General features: G+C 37.3%; 1 protein-coding gene across 2 annotated transcripts in view; it reads left to right on the top strand.

Moving 5' to 3' along the window:
- arl13b (ADP-ribosylation factor-like 13b) overlaps positions 1 to 18,516 on the top strand; it is a 54,548-nt gene that overhangs the window by 5,777 nt on the left and 30,255 nt on the right. For both annotated transcript variants that reach the window (XM_069889450.1, XM_069889451.1), the window contains exons 2-3: positions 3,903 to 4,009; positions 14,930 to 15,000. In XM_069889450.1, the coding sequence (XP_069745551.1) occupies positions 3,951 to 4,009; positions 14,930 to 15,000 (130 nt within the window). In that variant the 5' untranslated portion in view covers positions 3,903 to 3,950. The remainder of the gene's footprint in view (positions 1 to 3,902; positions 4,010 to 14,929; positions 15,001 to 18,516) is intronic.

Here is an 18,516-nt window from a genome sequence, read left to right as displayed (position 1 = left end):
TCTCTCCCAGATGAACTCGATACCTTTTATGCCCAATTTGACACCAGAACAAGGAAGAACTACTGCGCACCCCCATGTGTTTTATTGATCCTCTATTGTCAGTATCCGAGGATGATGTGTGGACTGCCTTCTGGAGAGTGAGTCCAAGGAAAGGATCCGGTCTGGTTGGATTACCTAGCCGAGTACTGAAAACCTGTGTTGACCAACTTGACAAATGTATTCAACTTTCCCCACCTTTCTGAAAATCTGTATGGAACGCTGCCTTTGGAGAGCAGCACAAATCATCTAAGATCTGCACCACCCAGGACATGCTCTGTTCTTGCTGCTGCCATCAGGAAAGAGATGTAGATGCCATATGACACATACCACTTGGTTCAGGAACAGTTGCTACCCCTCCACCATTAGACTCCTGAACAACAAACTCAATTACTTTGCACTTTATTTATTATTGAATTTATTTTTCTGCATTACACAGTCAGTTTATTTAGATTTTTTTTCCTTGTTTACATTTCTCTCTTTTGTATCCATCTCCTTTCCTGAGTACAATTTTTTGCACTATTGGTAAGTGGACATTCTTCATGGCCTGCAGGAGAAAGAATTTTGGGTGCCATGTCAGGTTTGTACTCTGACAATATATCTGAACTTTGCACTTTGATGTATATTGGAAGTATGAAATAAAAATGGAAAATGCTAGAAATACTCAGCATGCAGTTTATGTGACTACATTTTATCTTCAGACTAACTTTTTTGATTTTGGTTTTGTACCATTGGTGGCTATTCAGAAACAGATAAACATATGGTTATTTGATCTGGTAATAATTACAATTGCAATTCACGAAATTACTTGCTTGAGATAGCTTGAGGTCAACAAAACATTATCGAAGCATTTTACTTACTGACCATCAAACAAGACTTCTTGCTTGATCCACCGGGAAAAACTGACCCCTTCTCCAATTCTCAAAAAAAGCTCCTAGTCTATGACTTTCACAGAATACAGCAAAAATATGAAATAAGCAGTCCTGTAAATATACTAATACAGTAATTCTATCATTTTGGTTCCTACAATCTGGCCCCTAATTATTATGATTAAAATAATAATTACCAAAACAAAAATGAAAAACCAAAAAAGAATACATGGTAACAAATCAATTATTAGAATTGTAAGATTTCTCAATATCCAGCAAAAGACAAATTTTGGTAATCACCCGAATCCAAAAAAAAATGTTTTAGCTTTGATCTGAACTTGATGAACAAACTTTCGATTGTCTTGAAAAGTATCAATAATTTTCCCAATCAACCATAAACTCCGAGGAGCTGAATCATCCATAATGATCACCATATCATGAGGTGAGAAACTACGCTTTGTAAACCATTTATGTCGTTCTCCTAACATAGGAAGATATTCTTTTACACATTTTTTCCAAAACAAATCTGACATAAATTCGATCTGCTTCTACTTGTGGCGAGAATATATATCTTCCTTTCAAAATTGTCCAGGTGGCATCGAAGGCTTAGTCTTAAGAAGTAGAAGATGATTTGGAGTAAGAACTTCAAGATCATTTGGATTTGTTGAAGCCTTGGTAATTGGACGGCTATTGAGAGTAACAATTTCACACAAAACTGTTTGAAGACCTTCTTCAAGATTTTTTATTTTTAATATAGAATTTAGAATTTTTCTTACTGAACAAATTACTTTTTCCATATACCTCTATGATGCGATCCAGTAGGAGGGTGGAAAATCCAATTAATACTCTTTTGAAGCATTACATCATGAATTTGATTCTGCTTCCAATATTTAATCGCTTCCTTCAACTCCAGTTGTGCTCCAACAAAATTGATACCATGATCATATCTTAATTCTTTCACTTGACCACGTCTGGCTATAATTTGCTGAGGACCACTGATAAAAGATGTGGCAACTTTTAAATGAATTGCTCTTATAGCTAAACCAGTGAAAATCACACTATAACATTTCACAATACTTCTTCCTCTTTTAACTTCAAAAGGTCTGAAATAATCAATTCCAACATAAAAGCACTTTGTTATATCTGTGAATTAGACAAAAGAAGCTTTTATGCAGGTCAGAGAAACACAAAATCTACAGATACTGGAATCTTGAGAAAGCTATGACCTGGAAGAATTAATCAGGTAAAACACAGAATTCTTTGGACATCGTGGTTTAAGTAAAACACAAAAGAACTCAGCAAGTTGGGCAGCATCCATGGGTAGAAATGTTCAGTCAATGTTTTTGGTTTCAATCGTTTGGGGTGACATTAAGGGGCATAAAAGCTGTTGACAGGCTGAGGTAAAGAATGGAAAGAGTGGAAGCAGATTGCTGCAAGAGTTACCTACAGTTAGAAAAGTAGATGTTCATGCCATTATGTTTGAGGATATCCAGGGGGAATATGATGTGCTGTTCCCTTTGGTCCTCACACTCCTTTCCACCAGCCTCTAAATCTGACAGAGTATCCTCCAACACCTCCAACTTCAGCACAATCTCTCTAGCAACCACATCTTCTCAGCATCCCTATCTATTTTTCACAGGGAAGACTCTCAAAGACTCTCTGGGCTGCTCTTCTCTCCCTATCCCTTCCATCCCTTAGGCACTTCCTTCTGTGATTGTAGAAAGTAGACAACATCTCTCACGCCGCCTTCCCCACCTTCATCCAAGGCTGTGAATAGACCTTCCAGATGAAGCAGAGCTTTACGTGCACATTATCTAACCTGTTCTACCACATTCAGTTTTACCGAGGCAGTGTTGTTAGCATTCAAATCGAATGCTGTCTAGAGGGAGTTTGTACATTCTGTCAGTGTTTGCATGGGTTTCCTTCGGATGCTCTGGTTTTATACCACCCTTCAGGTTACTAGGTTAATTGGTGTATTTGTGCAGCATAAGGGCCTTTGAGCTGGAAGGGCCTGTTACCATGCTGTTACCATGCTGTATGACTATATTTATTCCTCTATATTGATGAGACCAAATTCAGATTTGATGACAACTTTGTGACTACCTATGCTCTGAGTTTGTGGTTGTGGGATTGAACATTCTGTGGCCAATCATTTCAACTCTCCTATAATTCCTACATAGATATGTTTTATTAATTGTCAGGATGAGGCCAAACGTGCATTTGAGGAAAGCATTTTTTTAAATTGGGATTCATTAGGTGTTGCCAATTTATTCCCAATTTGTGTCCAACCTTCCCCCTCAATGATGCACTTTCCTCAGTACAGAAATGAAGCATAACGTGATTTGTGAGCAAAACTTTGGATGGTCATCACTGGCATTAATGTAACATTTACAGTTGAACATCCTTCTACCCATGCTAATTAAAACTCTTTTCTTTCTTTCCTCTGTTCCTTGTTCATGTACTTTTTCCTTTCGCCCTAGTAAATCTGATGATATAAGAATTTTGTATCCATATGGTGTAAACATAACACACGTCATGTTTTTGATTTAATTTAGTAAAACTAATTCTCAATGTTAATAGGAATCATTTTTTATCACTGCATTCAACTGCACAGTTCTAAACTCAACATGTAGAATATGAATGAGGAAAAGTGACTTGAAATTCTGGAAATATGAAACAAAAACATAAATGTTGGAAAGGCTCAGCAGGTAAGGTAGCATTGGTGATCTGTTTCTTTTTTCACTGATGCACTCTGACCTACTGAGTTTCTCCATCCAGTGTTTTGTGTTTGCTTATCTATTCATCTGGGTAGAAAGAACCTGGCTATTGACATCAGTAATAAAATAACAATTTGTATCATCTTCATACTTGTTTAGTACGGTACAAGTATTCAAAATAGTTAATCCTTTTATTTTCATGGTATAACATTGTTTTTGATAAGTTTGAAAGTACCTACTTGTAAACTGCTTGATGCAAGCTTTCTTCATTCCATTACAGATATTGTTTCTTCACTGAAGTTTGATCCTCCAGGTTTTCAGCGAAGAAATGTTTAGGCTCATGGCGAACTGCTGCTTATGGCTAAAACGTTGGCGAGAACCCATCCGGTATGATTTTAAACGTTTACTTTGGACTAGCTATTAACGATGAAGTTCTACATGATAGGTTTGCATGCAACTGAATTTGATATGAAAGTCACCTTGCATGACAATGTAGATATCAGTGTACTAGAGCCAAGGATATTTCCAAAACCAATTCTCACAAACTGGCAAGTATGGGTTTTCAAAAGTTTGCAAAGATGTGTTTCCTGTATGTTAGACAGTAATTTAAATTAGAATGATCATGTTTATTGTTATATACATTGTTTAGTGTGTATTTTCCAGAATTATTACATGAGGAAAATAAAACTGCAATAGTATACATTAAATTAAAAATAGACTATCAACCATTGCTCTACCCATGCTAGTATCCTTCCTGTAATTCCAAGGGCTCTCAGCATCTTGTTTAGCACCCTTGTGTGTGGCACCTTGTTGAAGGCTATTTGAAAGTCCAAATACACAGCATCCTCTGCATCTGCCATGTCTATCCTACTTGTGATCTCTTCACAAAATTGCAATAGATTTGTCAGGCATGATTTTCCTTTAAGGAAACCATGTTGACTTGGGCCTATCTTTTCATGCATCTCCAGGTATTCTGTAACCTCATCCTTACCAATCGACTCCCTACAGCTTCCCAACCACAGATATAATTTCCTTTCTGCTGCTTTGCTCCTTTCTTAAACAGTGGAGTGACATTTGCGATCCTCCAGTCCTCCGGAAGCATGCCAGAATCCATTGATTCCTGGAAGATCATTACCAATGCTTCCACAATCTCTGCAGCTACTTCATTCAGAGGGTGCATTCCATCCCATCCAGGAGACTTATCTTCCCTTACACCATTTAGCTTTCCAAATACCTTCTCATTTGTGATCTTGACTGCACTCACTTCACTTCTGAGAGAGCCATGAGAGTCTGATATGCTACTAATGTCTTCCACAGTGATCCAAATTATTCATTCAATTCCTCTGCCATCTCCTTGTCTCCCATTACAGTTTTCTATCGATTCGATGTCTACTTCGAACATTCTTTTACTTTCTATATTTAAAAAAACTTTCTGTATCCTTTTTGATATTATTTGCATAGCCCCTTTCATAATTTATCTTTTCTTTCCTAATCACCTTCTTATTCTTAGTTGTCTTCACTAAGTTTTTACAAGAACCTGATAGCTGTTGGAAAGAAACTGTTCTTAAACTTAGACATTCTGTTCTGGAATTGTCTCTTTGCATTGTTAATGGCCTTCAGGAGGTTGTACCAGATCTTTCTGTATATTCTTGAATCTCCTGATCTGAAACCTAGAAACCTGATATTCTAAAATTTATGGGTCTGTTGATTCATTCATGACTTCTGGTTAGTGTATACCCAATGTTTTTAGTTGGGAACACACTCATCAGTGGATTTCCTTATAAAGTTGGTAACCACTGTGGCATATTCATTTAGATCTGCCATCAAGTCCTTGAACATGGCCTAGTCCACTAATCATGAAGCCACTCTTCTGCCTTCCCAGACCATCTCTGTCCAGTTTTCACTACTTTCTCTGTACTCTTCACCTTCTGCCTGTATGCAGGAAGGAGGACCACAGCTAGGTGGTCTGACTTTCCAAAGTGTGGGTGTAGACTGAAGTGGTATGCATCCTTGATGGTGGTGTAGTAGTGATTGAGAGTGTTTAATACCCTGGTTTTGTAGGAGATGTGGTATGGAGTACCTTCTTTAAGTGCTGGAGAAACGCAGCATGTTGTGCATCATCCACGGGAAGTAAAGGATAATCAGTATTTTGGGCTTGGGCCTTCAGTAAGCTGGCCTCGTTGAAGTTTCTGATGAAGATTAAGAAGATATTAGGATGCACCGTATGATGTTTGTTGATCATTGTGTGTAGATCGTCCAGTTCTAGCTTAGTATCTGCCTAGTGAAGGGTACAGACTGTAATCAGGACAACAAAGGTGAATTTCCTCAGGAGGTGGAGGGGTCAACACTTCAGCACCAGGGGAGCAGCCCTGGCACAAGATTGGTATGTCTAAACACTATGTAGAGTTTATCATGAAGCATACACTGCCACTTTTTTCTTTACCTGAGGAAGTAGTCCAGACTGTGGGGTGAGGGTTTGAGCCATGTCCTTGTGAAGCAGAATACACTGCAATTCCTCATGTTCTTGTGGTACAGCAGTCTTTCCATTTAGCCCTCATTTTTATTTTCCAAACATTATACATTAGCCAGAAGGATACTAGGGATGGGGCACAGGATGCTGGGGGGAAGGGCACATGCCCCTGAGCTTCAGTTTTACATGGAGCCCACTCCAATGGCCACATTTCTGAAGGCAATGCTTGCAGGATCTGTTTTTACTGACCTTGTGACTAGTAGCTCATTTAAATGACTTCAAACCATGTTAGTCTGAGCAATGTTTTATTTTTGGTAAAACACGGAATTCTGTTGACACAGTGGTTAAGTGAAAAAAAACAAATGCTGGAGAAACTCAGCAGGTCAAACAGTGCCTTTATTAGCAAAGATAAAGATACATCACCAATATTTCAGACTTGAGCCCTTCATTAAGGTATAGGAGAACATGAGAGATGTCCAAACAAAAGGGGGAAGGAGGGGATGGTGAGGTTGGGAGATAATAGGTGGAGGGGAGGGGGAAGACTGCAGGAAGTGGGGGGGGAGGAGTCTAGGCTAGGTGGAAAGAGAAAGGAAGTAGGAAGTGGAAAATAACTAGTTAATGGGGGTGGGGGAGGCAAGCTAATTAGTGGAATATAGTGAGTTCGTTGTTCATGTCCTGGGGTTGGAGAGTGCCCAGATGAAAAATGAGGTGTTGTTCCTCCATTCTGCGGGCGGTTCGGTTAGGGTAGCGTGAAAGGCCGTGGACAGACAAGTGAGCTTGAGAGTGTGACTCAGTTGATGATGCATCTTTATCTTTCCTCCGTAAAGGCACTTTTTGACCTGCCGAGTGTCTCTAGCATTTGAGTGTTTTTCAATGTTTTATTTTTGGCTTTGTCCATAGTTTGACTTTGTAACAGCACCGATTTAACATAGCTTACAAAAAACTAAAAGTATACACCACTCTAAGAAGTCAACTTTCTTTTATTATTCTCTAGACACATTACATTCTTCAAGTCCCCAAACACCTCCCAGCTAAACACCTCCCAGCTAAACTCCTCTGACCTGCTGAGTTTCTCCACCTTCCTGCAGTTCTCCCCCCTGCCCCCCCTTCCCACTATCATCTCCTACCCTCACCACTTCCCCTCCCCCTTTTGTTCAGACATCTCTCATGTTCCCCCACGACTTGATGAAGGGCTCAAGCCTGAAACATTGGTGATTGATGTGTCTTTACCTTTTCAACATAAAGACATTGTTTGACCTGCTGAATTTCTCCAGTATTTGTGTGTTTTTTCTCTTCTGACCTTGTCATTGGTTCACTGCCGCACAGGGTGATCCTGATGCTCTCACCCTTCTCTTGACGAAGGTAAGTACGCGACCATGACAACAACATTCCAAACATTGATGACTTGGCTTGGTACACTGAAATCGTAGAATGGTTAGTTCCTTTAACTGGTTTAAATTAAGCCTGTCTGTAACAGTGATGTTCTGTGCTGTTTACCTTAGCTTTAGAACGTTTAAACACGAATATTGTAGCAAAAGGGGTAGGTTTCTCTGCTCTGCTGCTTGCAATGTGTAGCCTCTTCCCAGTACCATCTTGGGAAACAAAACTATCAAATGAAAGGATTTAATCATTTCCAACATTAAATATTTACTTCATATTCCGTTTGTGCTTCAATAGCTTCAGTGATTTTATTTATTTGATAACAATATAAATTTGGTTGAGATTAATCTAGCAAAGATATTTTTAAAAAGTACTGTGGATGCTGGTAAAATGATTTGTGTTCTTGCATTTTCATACTTGTTTAACACTTAATTTTTGTTTTGTTGCATGGAATACCTTAATTTCTTGCACATTTGTGATTGCGATGAGAGGAAAATAAACCATTTACTGTGAATTAAGTACCACAGCTTGTCTTCCTTCCTTCACTCAAGCCAAATTGAGTACATTCTCATGAGTACTAACTTGCTTCAGGTTCACTAGTCCAATTGTCCTGGGTTGCCTTTATTCCAGAAATGTGTCGCAATACTTTAGTGTGGCCTTGACCACATCCAATGTAGTGCTGAGACCATGTCCCTCAAATGTCGCAACAACCTTTGACAGAAAGTAAGATTCCATCAGTTTTGTTTCCTATTGAAGTCTATAAGACTTTATATATTTGTATGATTGTTAAAACTATTAGAATTCTTAATTTTAAAAAGTAGAAATAAACAACACAAAATCTAATTTTAGTTCTAGGATAGGAATCTCCATTCAGATTTATGGGTCTTTCCACCAACAGCAGGTTTGGTTGATTTTCCCCATTGTAGTGCTGGGGAATTCCAGTGCAATGTGCCTCTAATATTCATTTGTACTTTTAAAAACACTTCAGCCCATTTCCTCGGGCTCCTCTGAGGTTCAAGATCACAATCTTAATATTGTTGGTAATATTTGGAGTATTACAATTAATATTCAGTTAATTTGTGCTTTTGAAAATTAAAATGGATATTAGGACATAGCAATTTTTCATTTGCAGTTTTGTTTTTGTTAAAATGAATACTACAGAGCTACAGCTTGGTTGCCTCTTGAAAAAATCATTTAAAATACACATGCACGTGCAAAAGAGCACACTGCTTGAAATCTAAAATATGGTGGAACTGAATCTGACACTGACAGAGAGGATTAATTTAATTACAGCATGGTAATAGGCCATTTAAGCCCACGAGTCCGTGCCACCCAATTTACACCCCATTAACCTACAGCCCCCAGTACATTTTGAACAGTGGAGGAAACTGGAACTCCGGGGAAAACCCTCGCAGACACGGGGAGAACGTACAGAGGCACAGTGCAGTCTTGAACCCTGGTCTGGTTCCAGTTGCTAGCGCTGTAAAGGCTATGCCAACCTTGCTACCCTAAGCCAATGGTTGAGTACAGTGATTTCTATCTAACTGGTGTCGCCAGACCCAAGAACTTAAATGTAATAAGCAGAAGAGTTTAGAAGAAAGAGTTGATAAAAGAAGGTACTATAGGCACTCTGGTGTTTCATTGTTTACTTCATGTCCCCAAAATTGTTATTGGACTTTGTTTGAATTGAATGATTTTCCACTTTCTTCTTTAAGGATATTATCATCACATCCACAAAACTTATTTTCATTCCCCTATTCTATTCTTCCCTTCTCCCAACCCCTAAATTGCTCAAGATCCTCTTGTGGGGTCTGAACTGTGGCCGTCTTTGCTGCAGGAAATGTTCTTGACTAATTTACTCACATATTTCTTTTTTTTCAAACTTTATTTAAAAGATAATAAAAACATTACATACAGTATAGAAATAATAAAAAAAACAGATTTTGCATTAACACCCATCCCACCCTCCCACCCCTACAGCTCCTTAAGGGGAGCAAAAAAAATATAATTTTTAAATATAAATATAATCTAAATGTTAATAACATTTCAAAGTATATCTAAATGCATATATTTCAAATACTGAGACCACTTACTAACAAAAGAAGAATTATCATGTAAATTATAAGTAATTTTTTCCATAACAATACATGCTTTCAATTCATTATGCCAATGTGATATATTAATCTCAGTATCATCTTTCCAAGTACTAGCAACACATTTATGCGCTACTGATAACACCAAACATACAAAAGCAATTTGAATTTTATCCAATCCCATTCCCCTTAACGAATACAAATTTCCCAACAAAAAAAATCCTTGGATCTAACGGTAATATAAAATTATATAATTTCTCCAAAACTACTTTAATTCCTTGCCAAAATGATTGAACTTTAACACAAGTCCAAACAGGATGTAGAAAAGTTCCAATATATGAGCCACATCTAAATCAAGAATCCGAATTACTAAACCCATGTTTTTTTTAAACTTTTCCGGGGTCAAATATAATTGATGTAAAAAATTATAATTAACCATTCCATATCTTACATTAGTCAATTTAATTACATTGTCCTGACACGTATTCGCCCAATCATTTTCGGGAAAAATAAATACTAAATCATTCTCCCATTTAAGTTTAGATTTCTCCCAATCTGTCTTATCCATACTATCTTGTAACAAATTATACATAACTGAAATATAACCCTTTTTCAGAATAGAGGAAATCAAAGATTCAAATCTCGACAAAGTAGGTAAAATCATCTCTCTACCGTAATTATCTTTTATCAAAGCTCTAAGTTGATAATACGCAAACAAAGAATTTACAGGTATATCAAATCTTTCTCTCAATTGATTTAAAGAAAGAAATTGCCCCTTTACAAAACAATCTTGTATTGTCTTTATACCTTTAGAATCCCAAATATTTAAATAATTATTAAACATTGAAAAAGAAATAAGCTGATTATATAATGGAGTTAAAATTGATCATTTATCTTTCGACCCTAACACCCTGTTTTTTTTTAACCAAATCTTTCACAAATGTTTCAATATCCGCATATCATATTGCTGTAACAAAATCAAATTCCAACGAAATATAAATTCATGTATTTCAACCCTAGAAATACACGCTATCTCCACTTTAGCCCAGATGGGAGGCTGATCTAAATCCATCAATCTACTAATAAACTTCAACTGGGCCACTTCATAATAGCTTTGAAAATGTGGTAATTGTAGTCTGCCCAATGTATACTTTCATGTAAGTTTATGCAACGCCACTCGAGCTAATTTACCTTTCCATAAAAACTCTCGCACTGCTTTATTCAAATCTTGAAAAAAGCCCTTAGAGAGTAAACAAGGTAATGACTGAAATAATTATTGAATTTGAGGGAAAATATTCATTTTAATACAATTAACCCGACCAATCAAAGTTAATGGAAGATCTTTCCACATTCAAATTTGCTTTAATCCATCTTAATATAGGTACATAATTTAATTGATATGATTGATAATTCGTATCCATAAACGCACCTAAATATTTAATTTTACTTGTCCACCTTAATTTTGTAATTGTTTTAAATTCAGAATAATCTCCCACTCCAAAACGGTAAAATTTCACTTTTATTTCAATTAACTTTATATCCCAATAATTCTCCAAATTTTAACAAACACTCTTGCAATTGTTTCAATGACTGTTCCGTTTCGGTCAAATATACCAACACATCATCCGCAAATAAGTTAATTTTATATTCTTCATTCTTAACCCTCATCCCTCTAATTTCTTCATTTTGTCTAATAGCCTGAGCTAACGGTTCAATAACCGACGCAAATAAGGCTTGTGACAACGGGCAGCCCTGTCGAGTTGAACGAGTCAATTTAAATGGTAAAGAAATCTGTCCATTTGTCACCACCCTAGCATTTGGGTTCGTATATAAAGCCTTAACCCAACCAATAAAAGAAGGGCTGAATTTAAATTTCTCTAACACTTTAAATAAAACATTCCACTCAACCCTATCAAAAGCTTTTTCTTCATCTAATGCAACTACCATAGGATGGTTAGGTTGCTTTTAATATACGCTAACCAAAGTAATTAATCAAAATGTATTGCCTGATGCATTTCTAATCTTAATAAAACCTGTTTGATCAATATGTACCAATTTAGGTAAATATTTATCGTCTGTTAGCTAATGCTTTCACTATAATTTTATAATCTACATTTAATAAAGAAATAGGTCTATATGAAGACACTTTTAATGGATCTCTATTTTTTTTGGAATAAAATGAATAAAACTGGTCATTAATTTCCTGAGGTTTATGTAACTTTTGAATTCTTATTAACAGCATTAATAATCCGAGATGTCTGTTCAGCTTTCAATTGCCAAGCAAGTACCTTATGAGCTCTTTCCCTCAACTCATAATAATGTTGTTTAGATTGATTAATTAAACGCTCAAACTGATAAGTTTGTAAAGTATTATAACGTAATTTCAACCTCGCTAATATGACTTATTTATCTTCTGTTACATCTTTCTGAAAATCTTTCTCTAACTCAGCAATCTTATTTTCTAACTCTAAACTTTCTGCCATATTGTTTCTTAACTTTCGTAGAATAACTAATAATCTGCCCCCTCAAATAAGCTTTTAAAGTATCCCATATTACAAAATGACTATCCACAGAATTAACATTCTCGGTCAAAAATAAAGAAATATGTTCTTTAACAAAAGTAACAAACTCAGGTTTTTTCAATAACATTGCATTAAACCTCCATCTAAACGACGGACGTACTACCTCCGAACTTTCACAAGAAAAAAGTAATAATGAATGATCTGATATAACTCTACTTTTATATTCAGCTCTTAATACTCTACCTTGTAAATGTGCTGATACCAAAAATAAATCTGGCAGCATTCCCCTCTGAAGATTCCAATTCAAAGGGTAAATTTTTATGTATCAAAATTGCTACTCCTCTTGCCTTAGAATTAAAAGAAGAAAAAACATGACCAACCCAACCTCTTTTCAATTTCAAATGTCCTTTTTCAGTCAAATGTGTTTCTTTTTTAAAAAAAAAACAGTATCAATTTTAATTTTTTGATATATATAAGACAATATTCTCTTTCTCTTAATTGGATGATTTAATCCCTGAACATTAAAAGTTGAAAAATTCAATTTCGACATCTTTTTAAACTACTTGTATATTTGCACACTATAAAATGTTCCCTCTATAATTCCTCCCAAAAATTACAGAAAAATACAAAAAAAACCACCCAAAGGTAGTAATACCGTAAAAATCTGGGTGTGTTAAACCTACTAGCGGCAGATGACTATCAAAGTTTTCAGTGTTATCCCACCCCCCCCCCCCCCCCCCAGCCAGATACATATTTATTATTTAATCAAACACAATAAAAGATAGTGCATATATTAAGCCCAATGATTCCAAGCCCAACGACTGCTCCGGATCTTCAACATCAAGAAGACTTTGTGTCAACTCTTCTTTCTTTCCATACTTTCCATTTCCATTTACCCTCCTCTTAGGAGGCAACGGAGGAGAACACCCATTTCTTCACAATTCCGGCAAAGAATTAGTAAAAACCAAAATATCATGATCATTCTCAAAGAATTGAGATTGAAAATTTCCATAAAAAAACCTTCAAAATTGCAGGATAATGAAAAGCAAACTTATAGCCTTTTCACCACAAAACATCTTTGGCCGTATTAAATTCTCGTTGTCTTCTAATAACCTCTTGGCAAATCGGCATAAAAGAATACTATTATTTTGAACCATTAATGGAGACTGATTCTGCAGTGCTTTCTGTACTGCCATACGTAAAATAATTTCTCTATCTTGGATTTTTAAACAACGAACCAAGACTGCCCTCGGTGTTTGTCCTGGAAGTGGTTTTCTTCTCAGAGCTCTGTGAGCCCTATCCAGTTCCAAGCCTTCAAGAAAAAGCTCTTTACCCAGCACCTCTGGAATCCAGTGCTTAAAAAATTTTATAGGATCAGCACCTTCAATGCCCTCTGGAAGACCAACTATTTTCACATTATTCCTTCGGCTTTGATTTTCCAACGAATCAATCTTCTTCATTAAATCCCATTTTTTGAATTCCCCAATCTACAAAAGAAACTTCCACTTTTTCCATTTTTTTTCTTTATTATGTTCCACTTGATTTTGACACTCAGAAAAGGCTGTTTCAATTTTCTTAAAATTATCTTGCACAGTATCAACTGATTTTATACATCTATTAATTTCAGTCTCAACTACAGTCATTTCCTGTTTCACAATTGTCATTTCATCACACAGGGTATTCATTTTTATCTTCATAAATCCTTGATTCACTTGAGTTGATATTTGTTTTGACATATTATGCATTTGACAAGCAATCCCCTCCAAAACAGTAAACACTGAATCCATTCCAGATTTCACTTCCACTTTTTGAGATCTACCTCCTTTAACTACAGGCTCCTCCTCCTGGACAAATTCCAATAAGGTAAGTTCCTCTTCTTCCTCAGTCATCGTAGGTCCTTTGGCTGAACGGCTGCGGATCTGGACACTCGACGCCGGCGCCCCAACCTCTTCGGGACGCCGGCGTTTGGGCTCCCCCACAGCCCATACTTTATCTAGCAATTCTCGACCCCAGGATGCCCCACGCAGGCCAGGCAAAGCCGTCAGACGCGCAGGAGCGTCCTCTGACCATACACTGCGCGCTACCGGCCGCCCAGCGGGTTCGCGGGTCCCCTTGTCGGCTGTGCCGCCCGCACGCACGGCTTCACTTGAAAGCGGGTCGGCAACGGCAGAGCTCACCAAGGTGTCGGCGCCATCTTGCGGAGGCAGGATCGGCGCCGGAGTCAAATTCGAACGGGTTGGAGTCCTCTGAGGCTTGGAGACTCCCAACGACGATTCCATGGATTCAGCTATGCAGGTAGGCCTCAATTCTTCCGCACTTTTGTATGGTAATTTTTTCTGAAGTTGAGGTTTAACTTTTTTCACATTGGATGCCATCATAAATCACTGTTATTTAAACAACTGTAAATATTATTTTTAACCACTTTTATGCTTTTTAAAAACCAGGTATTTAGCGATCCAGCTGGGGAAAGGTGGAATACACATCTTTCTTCTATGCCATCTTGTCATGCCCCCTCCTCACATATTTCTGATTACTTTGAACTTCATTTACTCACAGACCCTTAAAATTATTGATAAATCACTGCAAGGTTTTGTTCTTTCAGCTTTCCACGTTAATTGCTCCCTGAAATGTGCCTGAGGATCCATATCCTTTGCTTATTTTGCTGGAACATGCAAGAGCATTATTGTTGTGGTGGTAATATAATTCTGAAAAAAGTGATTTTATTGGTAAACAATATATCAATGATTTATATTTCTGGGTCACACATTTTAAAATTGTTTATTTTTCTAGTCTGGAGAATGAAAGAAGTGTTCATAATTAATGCAAAATGTTTATTTCACAGGAAAGTCACTCTAGTGATGGTGGGATTGGATAATGCGGGAAAAACTGCAGCTTTAAAAGGGATTCAAGGAGGTAAGGAACCTCTGGAAATACATTGAGTTTTTAAGCTAAGTCTGCCTCAAAACACTAAATGTAACTTGATTTTTGTTTATCAGGATGTTGTGGCTCCTCTTGATTTTAATACTCAGAATTTATTTAGAATCATTTTAGTCATTTAATTATATTGCACAAGTGGCATTTTTTTTTTAGCCAAGAAGGCTTGGTACTTGCACAGAAGAAACCCACATTTGAAGTTTCCAATATTTGATGAGGATGTGATTAGAATATTTTTATTGAGTAGCCATACACATACTTTTCAGCTTGTGGTCAGTATATGTTTTTTTTTATAAACTCAGCAACAGATAGGTAAAAATAGTAAAAAAAAAGTTTTCTGTTGTGGGGAAACATTTTTCAATTTCCTGGATCTGTTTGATTGATGGAACCTATTTAAATATCACTGGCAGTGTTAAGTGGCAGCTTGCAATTTTTAGAGCCAAAAAGCATTTGATGGTCCATTGGCTCTTTGAAATGTATTTAATGTCTTTCAACTCAAAATAAGCTTTGAAAATAATTTTCAAAATTTTTCTGGTGTTGTCTTTCGTGGTTGCCCACAGACTTAACAATACAGCAGAGGAGGTCCTGGTAGAGCATTCTTCCAAAAATTGATCCTCTTTCCCTTTCAATGCATATGCTGTGGCAGGGATGGGATTTGCTGGGTTATCCAATGCCACTATATTTCTTGAATTTACTAACCAAACATTCATTTACCAACCTAACATTTTAGAAAATCTAATCTCTGGCAAGTTGTATTTCAGCAGATTGCCACTCTTGCCAGAAATCCAAGAAGTGTAATTTGATTGTTTGCAGGTGGGTGCTGTCTGGCAAGTAGATTCACATTATACATCATTGATTTTTGGTTGTGTGTCAGCTGGAAATTGAGGAAGTACAGCTGGTTAGAATGTTTTAAGGCAGCCATTCTCGACCTCCTTTCGGCTATAGCCCCCTTCCCTTTCTGGGTAAGTTTGGTTGGTTTCTTCTGTACTTCTCTCCAACTGACTAAAAAAAAAATTAGGATTTCAGTCCATGGCCCTCCTTAAATGCACTGTGCGGCCCACATTGAAAATGGCTGCTTTTTTAAGATGGATTCTAATGACTACATTTATTCATTCGCTGATACTCTAACTATGCCAGTTCTGTGGTGTTTAGGTCCTGCTGCTCTTGATATAAAGGTGATATTTTAAGTCTAGTAAGCCCCTTTTCCTTGCTCTGTGCATTACCGTGGTGTTTTGCATAGATTTTTGGTAGGTGCTGTAAAACACCTCTACACTGAAAATATTACATTCAGATTGAATTTTGGATTACAATTTTTTTTTGACTGCAATAGGAACGTTAACTTGAACTTTAAAATTTCTTACTTTGACCTTTTGCCTCCTATACTGTTTCAATGTAGCTTGAGGGAAGCGCCTAATGATTAAGTTGGTAACTTTCTATCCTTTTACACTAGTCTTTTGAGCTCCAGATCACAATTACTTTGACTTTTTTTTGTAAGACATTTGCATTTGAGATTTACAACTCATTTGGACCCTTTTTTCTTGCCCCAATTATCATTCTGCAATATATATTTACCATAATTCCTCCTGCCTTTTGCTCTATTGTGGAACTTCTATTTTGATCTTTGCTGTCCTTTCCATCCAAACGTGATTCTTAAAACCATTTGCATCTCTTGTATTGTCCAGGTTTTTATATAGGGCCCAGTTTGGGGGTGGGGGGGGTGGGGGGGGGGGGAGAGAGAAAAGAGAAACTACACCACATTGACCATTGACAATCCACAGTTGAGGTCGTCAAGAATATCAAGTTTCTTGGCATGCACTTGGCAGAGAATCTCACCTGGTCACTTAACAGCAGCTCCATACCCAAGAAAGCCCAGCAGCACCTCTACTTCCTGTGAAGGCTGAGTAAAGTTCGTCTCCCACCTTCCAACCTCACTACATTCTACAGAGGATGTATTGAGAGCATCCTGTCCAACTTCATCACTGCCTGGTTTGGAAGTTGTACCTCCTCAGACTGTAAGACTCTGCAGAGGATAGTGAAGTCAGTGGAAAAGATCATTGGGGGCTCTCGTCCTACCATTAGGGACATCTACAACACTCGATGGAGGCGAAAGGCAGTAAACATTGTGAAGGACTCTACACACCTATCAAGTAAATTGTCCTCCCTTTTCTTGGTAAGAGGTTCTGCAGTACACAGACGGTTATGTCCAGATCAGGCAACAGCTTTTTCTCCCAAACCATCAGGCTTCTGAATTCTCAAAACATTTGTCGATAGAGTACCGTAGACTGTTACTGTATACGTCTTTTAATATTTGAAATGTGTTTAACTTCTGTTCTAAGTTATATTTATGTAAATATGCTTTGTGGACCTGGAGAAATGCTATCTCGTCTTTACCGTGTGACTTGACTTTCCATATATCCAGATAACCACTTACAGGTTGAATGTTGTCCAGGTCTTGCTGCATGTAGCTGTATATTGGGTTAAACATTTCCAATGAACCTTACTTCTGATCTACTGGAAGTATGGTTAATGATGAAGCTGAAGATGGTCAATCAGACTTAGCCTACTGTTCTGAGGTATGCAGTGATGAAGTAGAGATGGGACAATGAACTTACAACTAAAAGCACCCACTGAAGTTATTCTACTTAATAACCATTTCTTTCACTTGTATCAGGGCTCCTTGATATATTTGCACAAATGTTTTTGTTATGGGCCATCATTTTTTTTTTGTCACCTCTGAAACTTGGCTCTTCTGTTTCATCCAAAATGAAATCTGAACCCAAGTGGTTCTAGTAAAATCCAAACTGGACATCCACAAGTGGGTGTACAGGTATTGATGGCACCTTCCAGCACTTCATTGATGATTGAGGTCTGAATTGAAGATCCTGCTTATTGTACAGCCATACGTTGACTTACACTCGATCAGGCAATGACCGATCGGAAACATGTCCGAAGTCACCATGTAAAATATAGAGGTTTAGGTAAATATGTATGTGTCATGGTATCTTTTGTTGTACAGTGTACTTCACCTATAATTGACATGCCCAAATCTATTTGCGTCCCCACTTCCAGAATGTAATGCAGGCACAAGTAGATGCACGACTGTACTGTATTCAGAATGGTATTAGTTTTTTTTCCCTACATCGTTGGGGAAATGCCAGTATTGTAACTGTATTGGGATGGCTTGGCTAGGTTATGGAACACTTTCATTTAGTATAAACATACGAGAAGGGTGGAATGCTATCAAATGGAAAATTGACATTGAGCTGCTTTTGAATTGGAGCACAGGACCAAAAGTTCAATCAAATGGAGGCTTTAAGTATTGTGCTCTCGATGGGAAGAGTTAGGAAATTGATGTGGTGTAAGGAGGGGGGAATTTATGGCACTTTAGCAGTTGAAGGCACAGCTGTCATGTTTACATTTGGAATGTGCAATAATTATAAATATACATGCTGAGATAGATGTACATGGCTGGAGAAGGAATAGAAAACTGAACAA

Source organism: Narcine bancroftii, chromosome 7 (genome assembly GCF_036971445.1).
Source record: "Narcine bancroftii isolate sNarBan1 chromosome 7, sNarBan1.hap1, whole genome shotgun sequence".
NCBI lineage: Eukaryota > Metazoa > Chordata > Chondrichthyes > Torpediniformes > Narcinidae > Narcine > Narcine bancroftii.
Note: the sequence above shows the minus strand (reverse complement) of the source record. Positions and strands in the feature narration are given on the sequence as shown.